The 17961-nt window shown below is 25.1% G+C and overlaps 1 protein-coding gene across 1 annotated transcript; it reads right to left on the bottom strand.

Moving 5' to 3' along the window:
* Positions 1 to 1555: 1555 nt before the first annotated feature.
* LOC112599654 (solute carrier family 46 member 3-like) lies at positions 1556 to 17619 on the bottom strand. Its single transcript, XM_025346650.1, has 8 exons — positions 17041 to 17619; positions 5865 to 6554; positions 5226 to 5598; positions 3745 to 3846; positions 3519 to 3656; positions 2562 to 2645; positions 2348 to 2504; positions 1556 to 2163 (listed from the first exon to the last, which is right to left on the bottom strand). The coding sequence occupies exons 2-8, from the start codon at positions 6453 to 6455 to the stop codon at positions 1920 to 1922; spliced, it is 1689 nt and encodes a 562-aa protein (XP_025202435.1). The 5' UTR covers positions 6456 to 6554; positions 17041 to 17619; the 3' UTR covers positions 1556 to 1919.
* Between the last annotated feature and the right edge of the window lie 342 nt (positions 17620 to 17961).

Genomic DNA, 17961 nt, shown 5'->3' with positions numbered 1-17961 from the left:
ATATTTTACGTATTACGATTTATTCACAAACTTTTATTAAAAGTGTAAAATTAACCGTAAATAATAAAATTATATAAATAAATTTAAATCTCTGTATTTCCCACTAATTGATTCAACAGTAAATAAATATGTCTTGAAATATGATTTCAAAATTAAACTTTTATTAAAACTATAAACCTGAATTTGATAACTGTTAAAAAGTTATAAAGTTTTAAACATTAAAGAAATGGTAACTGATATTTATTGCAAATATATTAAAATTAAATAATAAATATATAAATTACTAGAATAATATAAATTAATTTAAAAAGTTCAATTCAGTTCATGTTACAAGTGTATAGTTACAATTTAAGAAACAAGGTGCAGAAAATTTTTCAAATATTACTAATAATAATTTATAAATGAAATGCAATGAGCAAGTATCAAATAATTTTTGTATATTTAAGAAGCTTTAAATAAGAAATGTTAAGGTTTTATTATAATTATTTAAATATCTATAAATAAATAAATTTATCAAGTAATTTACTAGTGATTTCTATTTAATATTAAAGTATTATTATTTTATTAAAAATTACTAAATGTATAAAATGAATAAAAAAGTACCTTAAATATGGTATTTTCATTTTTCGGGAATTTAATATAACCACTTTATAATATTGAACAAAAACTTTAAAAACTAATAAATATTTACAGATTAACTGTTTAAAGTTAAATCAGTTTATCGCTAAATAAAAAAAAAAATGTAATACATTATAATTTTATGTTTTTTATATAAATGGTAAAAATATTTTCATTTAATTATGATTATTTTTTTTTCTGGTATTGGTTTGCTGTATTATCATTGAATGAGTAGGTTTATAAATGAAATCATGGTCCATGATGTAAGGTTGAGATTATACTTCACAATGTTTAGAAAATCAAAAGAGAGTTTTTAGTTATCTAAAATTTAATTTTAAAATCAACAAGCTTATACTTATTATCACTTATATATCTTTTTAAACAAACACAATTTTAATCTTTCTGGTAATATAATACAATTTTCAAATTTTTATTTCATAACTGTAATTTTTTTTTCTACACTTTTAACACTAAATACAATTATATGCCAAACACATAATACATGATAAACATATTATACATTTATAATAATAATAATAATAAAAAAAAAAAAAAAATATATTATTACAGTAAGATTAAAATCAAATTAATTTTCTTAAATTTATATTTTTTAACCAAACCAATATAAACAACTTATTTATTTTAATACATCGCGGTGTAATATTATAAAAACATAACTAATGCATAACTATTTATAAACATGTATATATATTTATATATTTATGTATATTTACATGTACAAAGAAGGGTAACTTAAAATTTAGGAGTTAAAGTCTGTCTGAATAAATAAAATAAGAAAACTGTACTTCATGTCTATAAGACAATACTATAACTATTATATTAAATTACTCGCTTGACTATTAACAGTTTATATATATATATTTATATATAATTTACAATATTTTCATTTGGGATTAGGTCAGTAGAATTATTATTTAATCACTTAAAGTTGTTTTTATCCATGATTATACGTTTAAATTTTACTTCAGACCTATAGAAAGTCAATGGTAATATTTTCAAAGAAAATTTTTCCAAAAACTAACACACTGTATATACACAGGAAAACGATCAATATAAATGATGAAATTTGTTTTCAACTATGGTGATAAAAATTCACAGACGTACATAAAAAAAATCAAAATATGGACATTAAGTTACTAATTTTGAATAATTTTACATAATAATTTTCACGGACGTCTTAACTTATGTACATATTACACATGATACGAATGAACAAAGTTGTGTCCTAATGACATTAGGAATTAAAAAATACTCAATCATATTGTTAGTCATCAGGATTATTAGCCTTTAGAAGCTCCTTCTTCCATTTGGAATGCTATGTTGTCCAATCCTAGACTTGAAAATTGTCCCGAACCTCTGTGAGTCTGTGTTCGTCTATCTAATATAGTTTTCAAGTCAAAGTCATGCGAAGATATCCTGAAGTCTAAACTATTTTTTTTCTTTAGCGGACCAGATTTTTTTTCTTCATCTTTGATCTCTGCTTCTTTTTCTCTTTGTTCTTTTTTATGTTCATTGTACATCCATCTATTATAGATAAATAAATATTATGATATTTATAAGTAATACATTTAAAAGTTAGGTTAAGACATTTTCTAATGAAGTAATATTTATATAAGTGTATATCAAAAATAATATAATTTGTAATCGTTTTAATCTTTGAACTATATTTATAGATAAACACAATGTAGAACATCAATATTATACTAACAAAAATATAAGAGCTGCTGGAGCAGTTAATGCACCACCGAGTAAGAAAAAAGCTCCTGGAACTGTCTTCAGTGTAGCCTTATATACAGCGCTGTACATTGGTCCATAAATTAGAGGTACAAGAGCTTCACATACGCCAAACAGCGAGTTTACTTTTCCTGAAATAATTTGAGTAAGATTAAATACGAAAAAAGCAATTTTAAGCAAACACATACCTAATTCATCTGGCGGTACAAGTTTTGAAATAATTGATCTCATGGCAATAAACGACGTGCCATTTACAATGTCAACAAGTGGTGCTGTAAACATAATATTTTTGTTATAACAGGGATTTGTTTTAAAAACTTAAATTAATAAAAAAGACAATTTTTTTTTTTTTGCATTAACACTTGTAAAAGTATAAAATATAATAGTAAGTAACCAATAATATTTATTATTTTATTTTTGTTATATTCAGTTTTTATTTCTCAGAACAATATACATATAATACGAATCGATTACAATATGTTTTATTCTTAGATGGTCAATTGTTTCCGTCTTAAAAGTTCGTAACATAAAAAATGTATGCTCAGTATTTAGAATTAACCAATAATCAAACTTAGCAAAAATTTTTATTTGTGCGTAAGTTTCTTACAATATTAAAATGTTCGAGTTAATTATGAGCATGTTAAAATATATTTCAATCTAAAAATTAAAATATCATAAAATACCGAAGTAAAAATACAAAAATATTTATTTCTTTAAATTTTATAAAAGGTTAATTCACATTAATTTTAACACTAATGAATATGAACTTCTGATTATAAATTTTATATGTTACGCATTTGAAATATAGACAATAAATTACTGACGTGGATGTATGGCATACTCTTAGTAAATTATTTTAAGCGTGTTATAACAATTAGTCTTACAAAAACAAAAAAAAAAAAGACGTAATATATATATATATATATATTATATATATTCTTTACGTTGATGACAATTTATTTTTACATGCATTTTTTTGAAGTTATAATTTTGACAAAATTCGTCAGAATTGCAAAAACTTTCCTACTGTATCAATCTACTGTAATATCAAATTTAAAATAAATGATTTTTATGGCCATATCAAAAAAATTAATATATTATGAAATATATTTAATGATATAGGCTGGATTTGTTTTGTTACTCACCCAAGTAAAATACGAAATCCGTTGTAGCAAATGCGTAAACAAATCCAGCCAATATTTTACTCATACATGATATTACTCCGATTAATGCATCGTCGATTTGCAACATATGACTGAATACTCCAACCGAAAACATCGTACCTGTTTAAAATTAAAATAAAAACAGTATTATTTTACTAGTGTAACAATAAAAACCTCAAAACTATTTGGCGTAGAAATATTGACGAACCTACTAGATTAGTAATCATAGAATACGTGGAAAACATACTGTAGTTCACTTCGTCCCAATTGAAACGTACTCGTGTAAACAGATACATTACAGACATTTCACCTGAAAATGTTGAATTATATATGTTAAGCTAATGAATCACAAACCAAGTATATTAAGCACGGTAGAATTTGAAATGATCAAATTATAAATATTTTAAATAGTTAACTATTTATATCATTTCACATAATTTTAAACTACAGGGTTCGTTGAAGTGTTATTATTATTATTATTAGTAGTAGTAATACAATGTATTTATATTTAAATAAACTATAAAAAATGTCGTTGCTTATATGAATAAATTTAAAAAAATAAATATATTTGTTGACATAGTATTATGTTAAAATAATCCACGGTCAACGTTTACTGTATTATTCAAGATGAAACTGGTAGGTAACTTATTTCAATAACGAAATAATAAATAGCAATGACAAACAGCAGTACTGTAGTTATAATTTAGAGTAATAACTAAGAAGTATAAAAAAATTATTTGTACACGTAATTTAATTCACATTAAATTGTATTTACCTACTTTAATAGAGAAAAAATGTGAATGATGTTGTAAAATTAAATTCAGTAATAATTATTTAAAACGATTGATAAGTTAACAAATACAGTGATGTGTATTATAATTGTAAGTTTTAAGTTTTAAAAGCAATTAAAAAACTTTGTTACAGAGTCTAAGGTCATCATGATTAAAACAATTTTATTTACTAATATTTTAATTTTTCGTTTCCATTGTCTTTTTCACTTTTTCCTATCACGGAATTTTTATATTCAAAAAATCAACTATAATGATAGTATATATAGAAACTATAGTATTATTATTATGTAACTACAAATTAAAAATAACCTCCAGATAATTACGTTCATTTCCATTAAATTAATATTTATAACTGTTTAGTAGATATGATAAAAAAGTAGAATAAGGTTTAATAAAAAAAAGCAAAAATGTTTATAAAATTATTTATACCAACTAAAATAATATAGTATTACTCTTGTGTAAGACATCAGAATGTCAGGTTTATGTAGGAAATACATAAATAGTTTTTTAATGTGAATAAAATTAAAATGAAAAAATTAATCATCTTAAAGTACTTAATAAAATAATAGTAATTTAAGAAAGAAATATACAATTTTTTTTTTAAAGTATCATATGAAGTACTATAGACGGTAGTGTTGATTAGATATGGATTTGATTTATATTTCATAGAAAAGAAGTTGATATTTCTTTTAAGTTATGTTTTACATAATTTATTTTCAATATTATATAGTATTGTATAACGTAATTTTATTACCATTCAAATCAACCGTATTAAACCGTCAGGTTTTCAAATTCCAAGGTTGACTTAACAAGTGTATAAAAATAAATTGTATACTCAATATAATAGAAATAACACGTTTAAGCATATACATTTTTTTTTTTTCATAAATTTACAAACCATGCAAAGGGCCCATAACAACGATGACAACAACCATTAAAGCAATAATTCTTAGTCTTCGGTTGTACTGTCCTTCTTTAAATGTCACTCGAACGGCTTCTTTAATATGGCTCAGGCTAAAAAAGTCCTTGAGGAAATCCAAACAAGACGTGTCCCTCGGTGGCTCCTTGCTTTCAATTCTGATCACTGGTTTTGTCTCTTTAATAAAAACCATGCCGTATACAAATGCAAATATGTATAATACTGTGGCTATGATGTATACACCGTAAAATCCAAGTTCTCGGAACAATACCCCGGATAACGCGGTGCCGATAGGCACGCCCACAGAACAGAAAACGTTCACTATACCAATCCTTAACGTGCGCATTTTTACCTGAAAAATCAAAACGAACAAATTAAAAAAATATATTTTTACCAATATATTATGCACTAAATTGCTTTCTGTGCAGGATCGTTTGTCCGCGTTTTCTGAGGAACGTGAATAATGGATTATAAATTATACGCGGAAATTGCAACTCTATATACGGTTTGCACATGTCGCATACACAGTAATCTAATCACAAATAGGACTTGGTAAAATTACGTTATTGACTAAACTGTGATTGATATAGCTTAGGCGCAATTGGGTTTTTTACTAACCGTAGTCACGTCTCCTACATAGCTGAACACGGCCATGAACATGGTCATCCATCCACCGGTCATAGCCGGCGGTACGGACTCCACGAGCCCGGCTACCTCCATCGGGAGATCGTAAAAGTAGTAAGTACAGACCAACAGGCCGATGCTGGTGAGGAATTCACCAATGATTGGTATCAACATGCACGGCTTGCGTTTATGATTCCGATCACTCCACGACCCGATGAATATTATTAGCACCGACGGTATACTGCTTTGCACGATTGTTTTCCATATTATCATATCGGCAACTAGCTCTTGGACGACCACTTCGTCTTCTCTCGTATAGTTGTCCATGGTACGGCTCTCGAGCGCCGAACATGTGGCGTTGTCCAGTTGGAGATTTACCCGGCACGCCTTCTGTAAGTTTAGATTCTGCGTGGCAAGCGATGCCAGCACACTGGATACTATATAGCACCCCAACATCGGCTCCACTGTACAGTGTTTCAACATAAATTTTGCTTTTGACATAATGCTCATGGCCTGCCATGATTCGTGATTGTCTTCTGTTGGCGACGGCTTCTCGCGTTTTACTCCGCTGGTGTCGTAAGTCATTGTTTCAAAGTTATTTGGAATGGCGCTCAAATACAGCTAGGGGTTAAATCGAATTTGTCCGACAGCAAAGTATATCTGGACTCAAACATGTCCAAATATCTAAAATAAAACATAATTATAAAAGTTGAAATAATTGCTAAATACTCATTAAAAATAATTGTTGCAAGTTCACATTGTACATTTATTTTTAAAATCAAATAACAGCGCGTTTAAAAAAAAAAAAAAAACGTTGGTCGGATTGATGGTAAAATTGTATGAATATTGGGAGTAGATAATTCACAAAAAAATCCATATTTAAATAATATAAAGTAATTCATATAGAATGTTGAACTTTTTATTCGTGAAAACATAATGGATTTACATACGTTTACAAAGACGATCAACCGACCCTCTTCTTTATGTAGTTAATTTTTAAGTGTTTTTGTGTCAAGATCATGAAGTCTAAGAGAAAATTATTTGACAAGTAGGTAATTAAAGTTTTATAAGGAAGAACCATTATGACGGCATTGAGATTAAAAAACCACAAAAATATCTTCGGCAACATAATTATTTGAATTTAAAGACAATAATAGGAAAAATACATCAACAAATTATGAACTGACGTGATAGGTTTGTAGTGATACTTAATTATAATCAGGCGAGTCAATAGTCCACAGCAGTAACTTATAAGCAATGACCTTATGACACACTTTTTGTAACACCATTAAGGTGACAAGACATCTTGTAGGTATATAATGATTATTTTTCCTTCTCTCTTCATCTCTTTCACTCTTCATTACGCTTTCTTTATCTTTTTATCCATCTTTGATCATATAAATGATTTAAGTTTTTATTTATTTTTTATTAAATAACGTTTTTTTTAAAGCACTTCGAGAAATAACTGGTTAAATCATGATGACCATTATTGAACATATATCATAAACGTTTGTTGTCTATTTTACTCGTATATAATATCGTTATTTAATTTTAGAGATTCAAAAAACAGAGAAAAAACTCCCTAGAACGAACTTTATAAACAGAAATAACTTTACCGTCATTTAGTTGCCATTTTTAAATAATTAAGAATGTAGGAGTTATATGAAAATATATTTGATATTCAAATGTATAGAATAATAACGTTACACTTAAGTGTTAAAATAATATATTTAAATTAATATGGATACTACTGACCGATTGTTTTAAAAGTAAAATTGTAACTTCAAAATAAATTAAAATTGTTTAAATAATAAAAATTAAACAAAATGCTTAACATTTTAAATGTTGATGCTTTAAAAAAAAAATGTATTGTCTTGTTAAAAAATATGATACATTCTCATTTATTGTTTTTGTCTTATAAACATTAACTATCAATAATTACGTTTAGCAGTTCACGTTTAGTCTCATTAATTTTAAATTTAAATTAATTAAACTATTATTAAATTTAAAGGCAAAAACATTAATTATTTTCTAGAAATAATTTTTAATGATTTTATTTAAAATAGATTCATTAGTTTGTAAAATATAAAATAAATAAATAGTTAAAATTATAAAACATTGAAAAAATTTACTAAAGGATTTAAATTTTAAATTTATAAAACTAAAATAAACTGCTGTGTAAATTTTGCAATGTCTTGCACTTGTAATATACAAAACAGTAAAAACAAATGCTGATTGGATAGTACTCATAACTTTTTATTTTTTTTTCTAACCAGATGTAAATTATTTACAGTACATTGTACATTTTCTTTATCTAGAAAAGTGATAACTTTGACTGAAAAAAAAAACATTCCGAGGAAATTAAAATTTTTCCCATACTTCTGCTGGTAGCACCACTATTTGAATAGTTATATTCATAAATGTAAAATTGAACTTCTTTAAATCGGTACTAGGAATTAATAGTTGGACATTTTAAAGTACCTATATTTTATTAGTAACCTAAATTAGCCATCAGTTTTGAGCAATTAAATAAACATAATTTTTAGAATTGCTTCACTGAACTGAAAATAGATAAATAAATTAAGGATTAGCCTTGAGTATTGAACCAACATGCCATACTTCGTACTTTACCATCATATTATTCAATATCTATTGAAATTTTGTATTTTAAAAACGAATCATATAGGTAGTTTAAGTAATATAATACTTAAAAAAAATGATGAAATGGCGCTATTTTGTTTTAAGTTACATCCTTTTTAGGATGGTTTGATAAATGGTATATTCCGTGCAGTTATCAGTTAAAAGTGTTAAGACTATGATGTTCAAGGGAATTTTCATAATTTAAAGTTGTATTATATTGTATTTTTTTTATTATTATGAAAAAAATCATAGGTAGGTACATTGTAAAAAAATTAAATCTGTGAATTTATTTTGATAAATATCTTGAAACAAGTCAGAGAAAATAATAAACATGGCTGTGTGTTTAATTTTATATTTCAATATACTGTAATCGAAAAATAAATGCTGGTAGCTAGTTTCTTGGTTATAATTTTCTGTTCTACGACTTTAAATTAGAATATTTAATAAATGACAAACAAAAATGTATGATAAATTATTACTAGTTGACTATTATTATTGTTCAAGTTGGAAACGCCTTTATCAGATTATTATATCAATTGAATAATATTAAGTTCTTATATCTTAGGTACCTACTATTATATATAACATTGCAGTAGTTACTTTAAAAAATAAAGTTTATATACACATTCGTAAGGAGAATAAATTGAATTTTCCAAGAACTTTGCGTTTATACATGTTTTGCAGATTTTTGTAGATTAATAATTTTCAAAATATATTGGGAAAATGAATGTATTATTATTAGTATTGTTATCTACCGTATACAAACACTATTAGGCCAAGCTCAACACGATCACTCTAAAAATACCCACTGTGCATATTTATATATATTGCGAATTATATTTAATCATTGTTACTACAATACCTAATTTGTAATTAGTATACGAGCAATTAATAAATATAAAGTCGTATTATCGTCTTCGATAAGTAAAAGTAATTAGACGCATACGGTGATTGTAATCGTGAAGAGTTTGCAAGCACTACATTGACCTACAATTAATATTAGTAACAGTGCATTTTATAATATGCTGCTTGCAGTATCGATGTACCTTCGCCAAAAATGCACAATACTGTTGTTAATAAAAACCGCTTTATTAAACAACATGTATTTTAGAGGTCTACACATTAAACTTGACATATTATTAATATCTCTCCACAGTTATTATAATTTATTATGCTTTTATAATAAATATATATATTGCTATCCGAGACGTTTTTTGATATTATTTACCTATTAAAATGTACATAATTTTCTATAAAATATATAAGTACTTACCTATACGAATATACAATACATTTTTAATAAAATTTTGTGATACACAAAATAAACACGATCCTTTTACCAGTCTATTATGAAGCGGAATAAATCTTAAATCTTCTAAAGAACTTTGAATTTTATCAAACAAAAAATACCTTTTAAAAGAATATTATTATTTGAATAACTTATTACTCGTTTATTTATACTATAAAGCCAACTTTTTATCAAGTAACTATATTGTTTTGAATAAATGTTAAGCATCTATAAATTGGTACCTAACAACGTCAATAATTTTGTTTTTATTACAACTGTGTAAATAATAAATAATAACGTATAACATAATTCAACTAGTTCAAGGCTTGATAGTTGATATTCCTATAATGAGTGTACTATGTTGTATATGAAATACGAATTATATTATATTAAACCTGAATAATTATACGCATATTGTATATTATGACACAAAATATTTAAATATGTTCTCCAATATTAATGAAAAATAAAATGAATAACTTTACAGTTATGAAATTTTGCTTATTTTAAAACTATGACACCATGTCTACAGTCTAGTATTTCAACAGCTTTGTTTTCTTTTATTACTCATAGATAAATTAATGCTATGTATTTTTTTTTATTTTTTTTTGGTAAACTTTTTTCCGATGTTGTTAACTTAACAATACTTAAATTTCATAGTCTCTGTTTAATACCTATTAAAATTAATTTATTTTTTGAAATTCCTCCTAGCACCACCAATATTATGGTCTAAAGTCTTTACTCAATAAGTGTATAATAACCGCTAATGAAGACACATATTTTTAGTTTTTATTTGATTAATTAACGACTATTTTATTTATTTATATTATGTTTTATATGTTTAATTATATTCATCAAATGTCGTTGTTGATAGGTATATAATATAAACTATTACGTATTAGTATTACGATAATATCGTATTATCCGATCGATTGTTCTAAACAAATATCTAAAAAAAAAATTTCAATGTCTATTTTATAAAATACGAATTTAAGTATTTTTACGATGTGGTCGTTTTTATATTATGAAAATATTCAAAATTTCAAACAGTACTAATATCAAAACTAATTTTCTGGATATATGAATTTCATTAAAATGAGTGATGATGTGTTATACACATTTTATTATTTAATATCATACCTACTCAAAAACTGTATGTAGTATGAATATTAAACAATTAATAATATAAGTATATAGAATACGATGATTTAAATCTTGATTCAATTGATAGTTACCACTTGATATTTTTATGTTTCTATTGTACCATTGTCTCCGAACCGTAACTCTATTTTTATTTTTTTTGCATACATTATGTTATAATGTGCTCGTAAAATATCAATTAATCACACTGGTTATTATTTTATTTCAATCTCAATATTGACCTTGCAAAAAATAAAATAATACAAACACTTTAAGTTTCTTTGCATCATGATACTATTAGTAGTCATTTGGCGGTGTATATTTAGCATATTGGTCTTCGTTTTGTAAAACTTAATAGTTCCCGTACCGTAACCTCGGTTCAGTAGGTATCTATAAATAGCTTCCATCGTTGTGAATATAAAAAAAGGTGAGTGAAAGAAAAGGGAAGGCTAATGAATCGGCTGAACTCCCACTCCCACAAAAAAATAGTGTCCGAATTCGAACCAGAAAATTTAAAGTAAAGATCAACATGTTCCGATCAAAGCGTATAATTTAAAATATAAACCATTACCGAGAAGTAGATAAAAACATCAATAAACACACATAACCATTTTTTTTATGTTTTAAGTCTAATAGAATCGATAGGTTCAGCTTATATAACTATGTAATATTTTAAATAACTATAAAGCTTTTGAAGAGATTTGACAACGTAAGATCAGAGGAAGATTCTTAAGGAAATCTGTATTCACGGTCCTTAATCCTAAATACTTAAATTTAGAGTCTAAATTTTAATGACAATAATTGATTCATCTGCAGAATAGGTACGTGTAATATACATAATTTTGTTTCTTATTTCATTATTTATAGTAGATACAAATTAATATATATAATAAATATGAGTGTGTAACTTTGATCAGGCTTATCGATTAAAAACATTGAGTAGGTATTTTCATCACCAATGACAAAAATATTCTGCCCTTGGCCCCGATAGAGTCATATTTACAATTTTTTTTTGTGGTCATAAAACACATTATTATAATTTTATTTCATAGATAATACTTTTAATTAACTCAAGAGATTTTATTCACAATAATTGTAAATTTAAACAAATATGCTTAATTTTAAGTTTTGTTACTTAATGCCTTATATGTACTATTCGTACGTAATTGCTTATAAAACCTGTATGATACATTTAAAATAATAAATGAAAATGAATTTGTAAGCAATTTATTTAACAAATATATAATAGAAAAAAATGTCAAAATTTTAAAAGTAATAATATTTGTTATAATTATATGGTTGGTCGTATTAGAGCATTTAAAACTTTTTAGTCGTTCTTGATGAGTCTTAAAATTTAAAATAACTTCAAGCAATTGTCTAAACTTTTTATTTTTGAAAATATTTTTCCGGAAAATTTTACCATAATATTTATTGTGATAAGTAAACATAGTAAAATATTCTTAATATTCGTTTCAATAACTCGATGTATGTCAAATAATTTATGTTGTTATTACTTATTTATTGCGTACAGTGATTATTATCTACATCACATACAACACAATTCTTCAAATTAAAGACATTTAAATCCAAAAACACATCTGTTAACCGTTTTTCATAGATGAACTAAAGACGTTAGCGTGTTTGCTCAATTTTAAGAGGACAAAGCAATTCTTCAAAAAGAACAATTACATTTTATATTATATGAAACGAATCCAAGTTAATTTGGGGAGATTTTGTCCTGTAAAGGATGTCATTACAGACGAGTTCTAATTTTTAATTTTTTTTTTTTATATATATACACGATAAACGACCTTGATAAATAACCACACTCAGTCCCTTTATTAAATTAACTTTGACAACAACCGCTCAACGCCGGTAACTAGTAACGTGTCCATAACCGCGAAATTTTTTCATTAAAATTGATTTTTGAATTTTCGCTATACGTTTTATTCCTGTATGTGATAACTGATAAATTATTTGTTGATATTACAATAAGATAATTCCATTATTCTAAGATAATTCTATTCTCAATTCAAAAATTGTGTAATATTCATAAAAATATAAGCACACTGTTCTTGCAATCTATTCTTCACGTTAAAAACATACATTTTTAACAAAACCATATCATTTAGTAGTGTTAAATACATTTTTATATAAATAATAATATCCAAACCATATTCAAAAATAATCAAGAATTTTCTTTATATGTCGGAGGGTATAATTTACGTAATAGTTAAAGGCTTCCAAGTATAACAAAATAATTAAACTTATACTTTAAATGTTCAATCTCTCATGAGAAATATACATGACTTAATGCTAAACTTTTAGTTTCTAATAAAAAAAAACTTAAGAGGAATCATATATTAGATTTTCAAGCTTTTTCACTCATTAACAAAACCTTCAAATAAATTTAAAATGTCTATAAATACCACAAAAACAGCCAAGATATTTAAAAATCTATGTAGTGTCTAGAAAATGATAAAATATTAATATAAGTATTTGGTGAAAAATTTAAATCTCTATAGTTCTTTGTTTTCGATTCACAATAAAAAAAAAAAGTTCTTGACTACATCGATTAAGTTTTGCGTATACATTCCCCTTTTTTCTTATAATTATTTTTATTTTTATTTTTTTACTTTTTCTGATTATAATACTAGGAATTTTTTACTTTTTATTCCCTAAAAAAAATACCAACTAGGTTTGATTTGCTTGGAGAAGCCATTTTCAAAGTTTAAAAATAAAGCATTTGCTAACCGTAAAAAGTTTTTTCAATCGAAAAAAAACAACTTAAAAAGCATATTTCATAATAAAACCAATTCATTCATCGTTTCGTTCAAAATCTAAAATTGTGTTAATTTATTTTTAAAATGTCTGACCCACTTGCTTTTCTTCATCTTAATCACTATATCCGTTTACATTATACAACAGGATAACAAAAACTCTGCATGGTACTTTATATTAATTGCCCAAAACGAGTGTTTAAACACTAAAATAGATTCAAAATATTATAATTTAGAACAAAATTTTATTTTATATAATAACTACATCAAAGCAGTTTAAAAATATATAATTACATTTTATTTTAACATTATTGTTACTATAATGTACTAATCATTTTACTACATATTAATATCATTAACTGACCAATATAACCATTATACAACAATATACTATTTAATACAAAATGCATGAGATAATATGATTGTTTTAATGAATCATCTAAGAAAAATTTATACTATTTAAATTTAACTTTACATAAAACAAGAAACTATACTATTGAATAAATAAATGTAAACAATATTACACTGCTCGATTTGAGGTATAAAATATTTTGTTAAAGCTAGACAACCAAATTAATAGTAATTTATTATAACGTTTATTACTAGAAATAATATAATTTTTTTTACGTTTTACACTTTTAGAGAAATCATGTGCTTAATCGATTTTAGAAGTTAATCAAATATCAATATATACAATTCAAATAAATATGTATACAATTATTTTTTTAATGTTTACGTACAGTTTTTTTTTTTAAATTTCTAAACACACAATATACATGGAGTTAACACGATATATTATGTAAGTACCCTTTTGCTGTGTTTATTTACTGAAACGTTGAACAAACCAACCACCGGATCTTGTAAACAGAATTCTCAGTTATTAAAAAAAAAAAATATATATATATATATATATATATATATATATATATATAATACGTGTATAGATAGTTGAATTAACAATAATAATAAAATTAAATCTCTATAGCATGGTCATTTAAAAATGGAGTTCGATGAAAATTCTGGGACTAATTTTCCCCTACTCGGTGGCGTATAAAATAATATGTAACATAACCTAACCTGTACTGCATCCACGTTGAGATTGGTCATTCTACGACGTATTTAATTTTAAATTGTTCTATATTGACACTATGGTATATTATTTATTTTATAACTAAAAATATATATTTATACACATACATAAATAGTTATATATTTATAAGTTATTAATACTATGTTTAGTATCACTACATTCTTGTTCAATTTTTTTTTCTTGTACAAATTTAATGGATAATATTATGCTCGGGATCCATTATTAAGCCCAATTAAAATTATAGTAGTAAAAATCATCACACTTTCTTGATCGAGTAAATGATACACAAATAAGAATAATATAATATGAATATGTTATAATTTTATATCAAACAAAAAAAATTCTTAAAATAAATATAGAATTAAACATTTAAAAAGTATAATCAAGATAGTTGTACACAACTATAAGCACTGTATTAGTTTCTTTGTATTTAAATTTTACAACATTGAGAAAAATTGTAGTTAAACTGAAATACTAATTGAGATTAATGATTCATAAATGGATATTATTTTATATATTGATATAAATATAGTATTAAATATCTAAGAAATTTTTCAATGATAAATTGTACGCTATAGGTGTAATTGATTTAATACAAACTATTATTTACACACAAATCTTTAGGTAATTTTATGAGTTTTGAATAAAAGTGTTACGTTTTATTTAATGTAACGATGAGAATAATATTTAAATATTATAACGAAAAAAGAAAAAAAATTTACAGTAAAATTTTAAGCTTAAAATGTTTAATTAGAAAATGTTAAAAACAATTTACATTATGTACATAGTTAATATTATGATTTTAAACAGAAAAATATTATTTTTACAAGAAAATATCTATTATTAATACTCATATATTACATTACTTGATTAATATTATGAACAAATTTTGATAAACGCCATCTGCATATTCAAAAATTATAATATTTATACTCTGCGGTGTATATAACCAATAGATGATGAAATATTTTTATTTTTTTTTTTTTGTTAGAGGTTCACATTAACTTTTATTGTTCTATTATATTAAACCAGCAAATGTCCCAGAAACAATGTTGTATTATGATATTCGACTAAAATAATATATCAGTTAAAATAACAGTGATAAAAAATATTAAATATAAAAAAAATTATGCAATAGTTCGTTCAAAAATGTGACATCGGTATAAATAGGAATTTATATTTTTTAATTGTAATTAAAAATTGCTTTAAATATATTCAAAAAAATGTATTAGGTATTAGGTAAACTCATGTACCTTTAATTTTGTAAAAAATATACTAGAAAAAATTTACACGCACGCAAAATATGACTAAAACCTCAACCATATTTATAAATAGTAATATATTATTGTATACACAGTTGTAATAAATACATTTTAACGGCAGCATAATAAAATAATGATTAATAAATTATCAAATTTGAATAAATATGTTGCATATTGAAACATTTAACAGTGAATTTATGAAAAGGATTCATATAGATCCTTGTACCTCAACAAACACTAAATTGATTGAGGTCTTTATAATAAAAAGAATTTTAGTTCCGATCTTTAAACCCTACTGAATACGTCTACCTTATACAAGGTTAAAATAATTTATTAGTTTTAATATAAAAATTATGTAAGCTTAACTAGATAACGGATTAAACATTTACACATTAGTTATATTTACAGGCATGTATAATTTACATATTTAAATATTTTTCAGAAAAATGAAATAAACTCACATCGATATGCTCATAATATATACTTTGAATAAAATAAAAACTAATAATAAAAATTAAAAACCGATTATCATAAAAACACGGACAAAAACTTGTCTTGTTATCATTCTCAGATGCAAATAATTTAAAATTGTGTATAAGTATTAACATAAAAACTAAATCGTAATAAGTAGGTAAGGTACTTTTACCTGCAATTATTATTAATTAGATCGTAGGTACTGCAACTAATACATGCATTAAAAGTCTGTGAGAACCAACTAAATTGTTTGTCGTATTAAGATATAGGTACCATAATAATAATATGTTATGTGTATAATACAGATATTTAAGTTAACATTTAAATTAATACATTTCATATCTCTAATTTGGACGAGGTGCCATCGATATCTGAGCATAGCAACAGTTAAAAAATGTTTAAAGACAAATAATATACCAATATTAGGTCTATTTGTTAAAAAACATACTCGATACGTATATAATATAACATTCATAATATTATATTATTTTCTTACCTTTCTTTTGAAATCGTGACGTTTTGCCGGATACATGATGTGTTATATTGTTTGTATCGAATTCCAAAATCGTGAAAAGCGGTTGGTTTATGACATCGTTAAAATGTCTTGTAATCGATGGTAGAGGTGTATAACAGATTTTTAAGTTACGAATTAAATCAGTCAAGTCGTCATAAAAACCTCACACTCATATAATTTACACACACACACATATATATATATGTGTTATAAATATATACACCAGATATATATATATATATATATGTGTATATGTATATAAAACTACTGTTTGCGGCCGGCGTGCACGCGGTACAACAACTTATTAAGTTGTATTCTTCGTACGACGTTGAAATGTGTATTGTTTAGGTAGAGCTGAATATTATGTTCTGTAGCCCTGAGCGCAGCAGTTACGCGGTCACGTCGCGTAAAAAATACGAGATTAAAATATTATATCATAGATCATTGGAATTGTAAAATACGCGTATGTGTACGGTCGTCGATGATAGACGTTCGACTTGTGACTGTTACGCTACTCGACTATGGAAACAATCGTGTATCCACGAGGTACGGAAGACTGCTAATTTATCGTCACTATACATTACCTATTTGCTGCCCTCTGCTTCCTCCCCACTTCCGACGCGGCGATGCTTTTCCATTTCGCTCGTACCCATGGTGCGTATAATTTATGATATTTTTCTCGCACACTCACTTACTAATAGAATTATTGTATGTTTGTAATGTTATCATAATATGAATGCTTCCCGTGATCTATTACCAAAATTACAAATGTATTACCACTCTACGGTCGTACGATACAATGTTAATTTGACAGATTCATCGGTGCAGGCCGCTGATATATCTGCTGTCAAATTGCACTCGCAAAGTCGCATACGGCGATTGGACCATGATGCAATTAAGACG

This window comes from Melanaphis sacchari, unplaced genomic scaffold (assembly GCF_002803265.2).
Source record: "Melanaphis sacchari strain LSU unplaced genomic scaffold, SCAv2.0 Contig54_pilon_pilon, whole genome shotgun sequence".
In the NCBI taxonomy this organism is placed as follows: domain Eukaryota; kingdom Metazoa; phylum Arthropoda; class Insecta; order Hemiptera; family Aphididae; genus Melanaphis; species Melanaphis sacchari.
The sequence above is the reverse complement of the archived record's forward strand: the minus strand, read 5'-3'. Positions and strand labels throughout refer to the sequence as shown.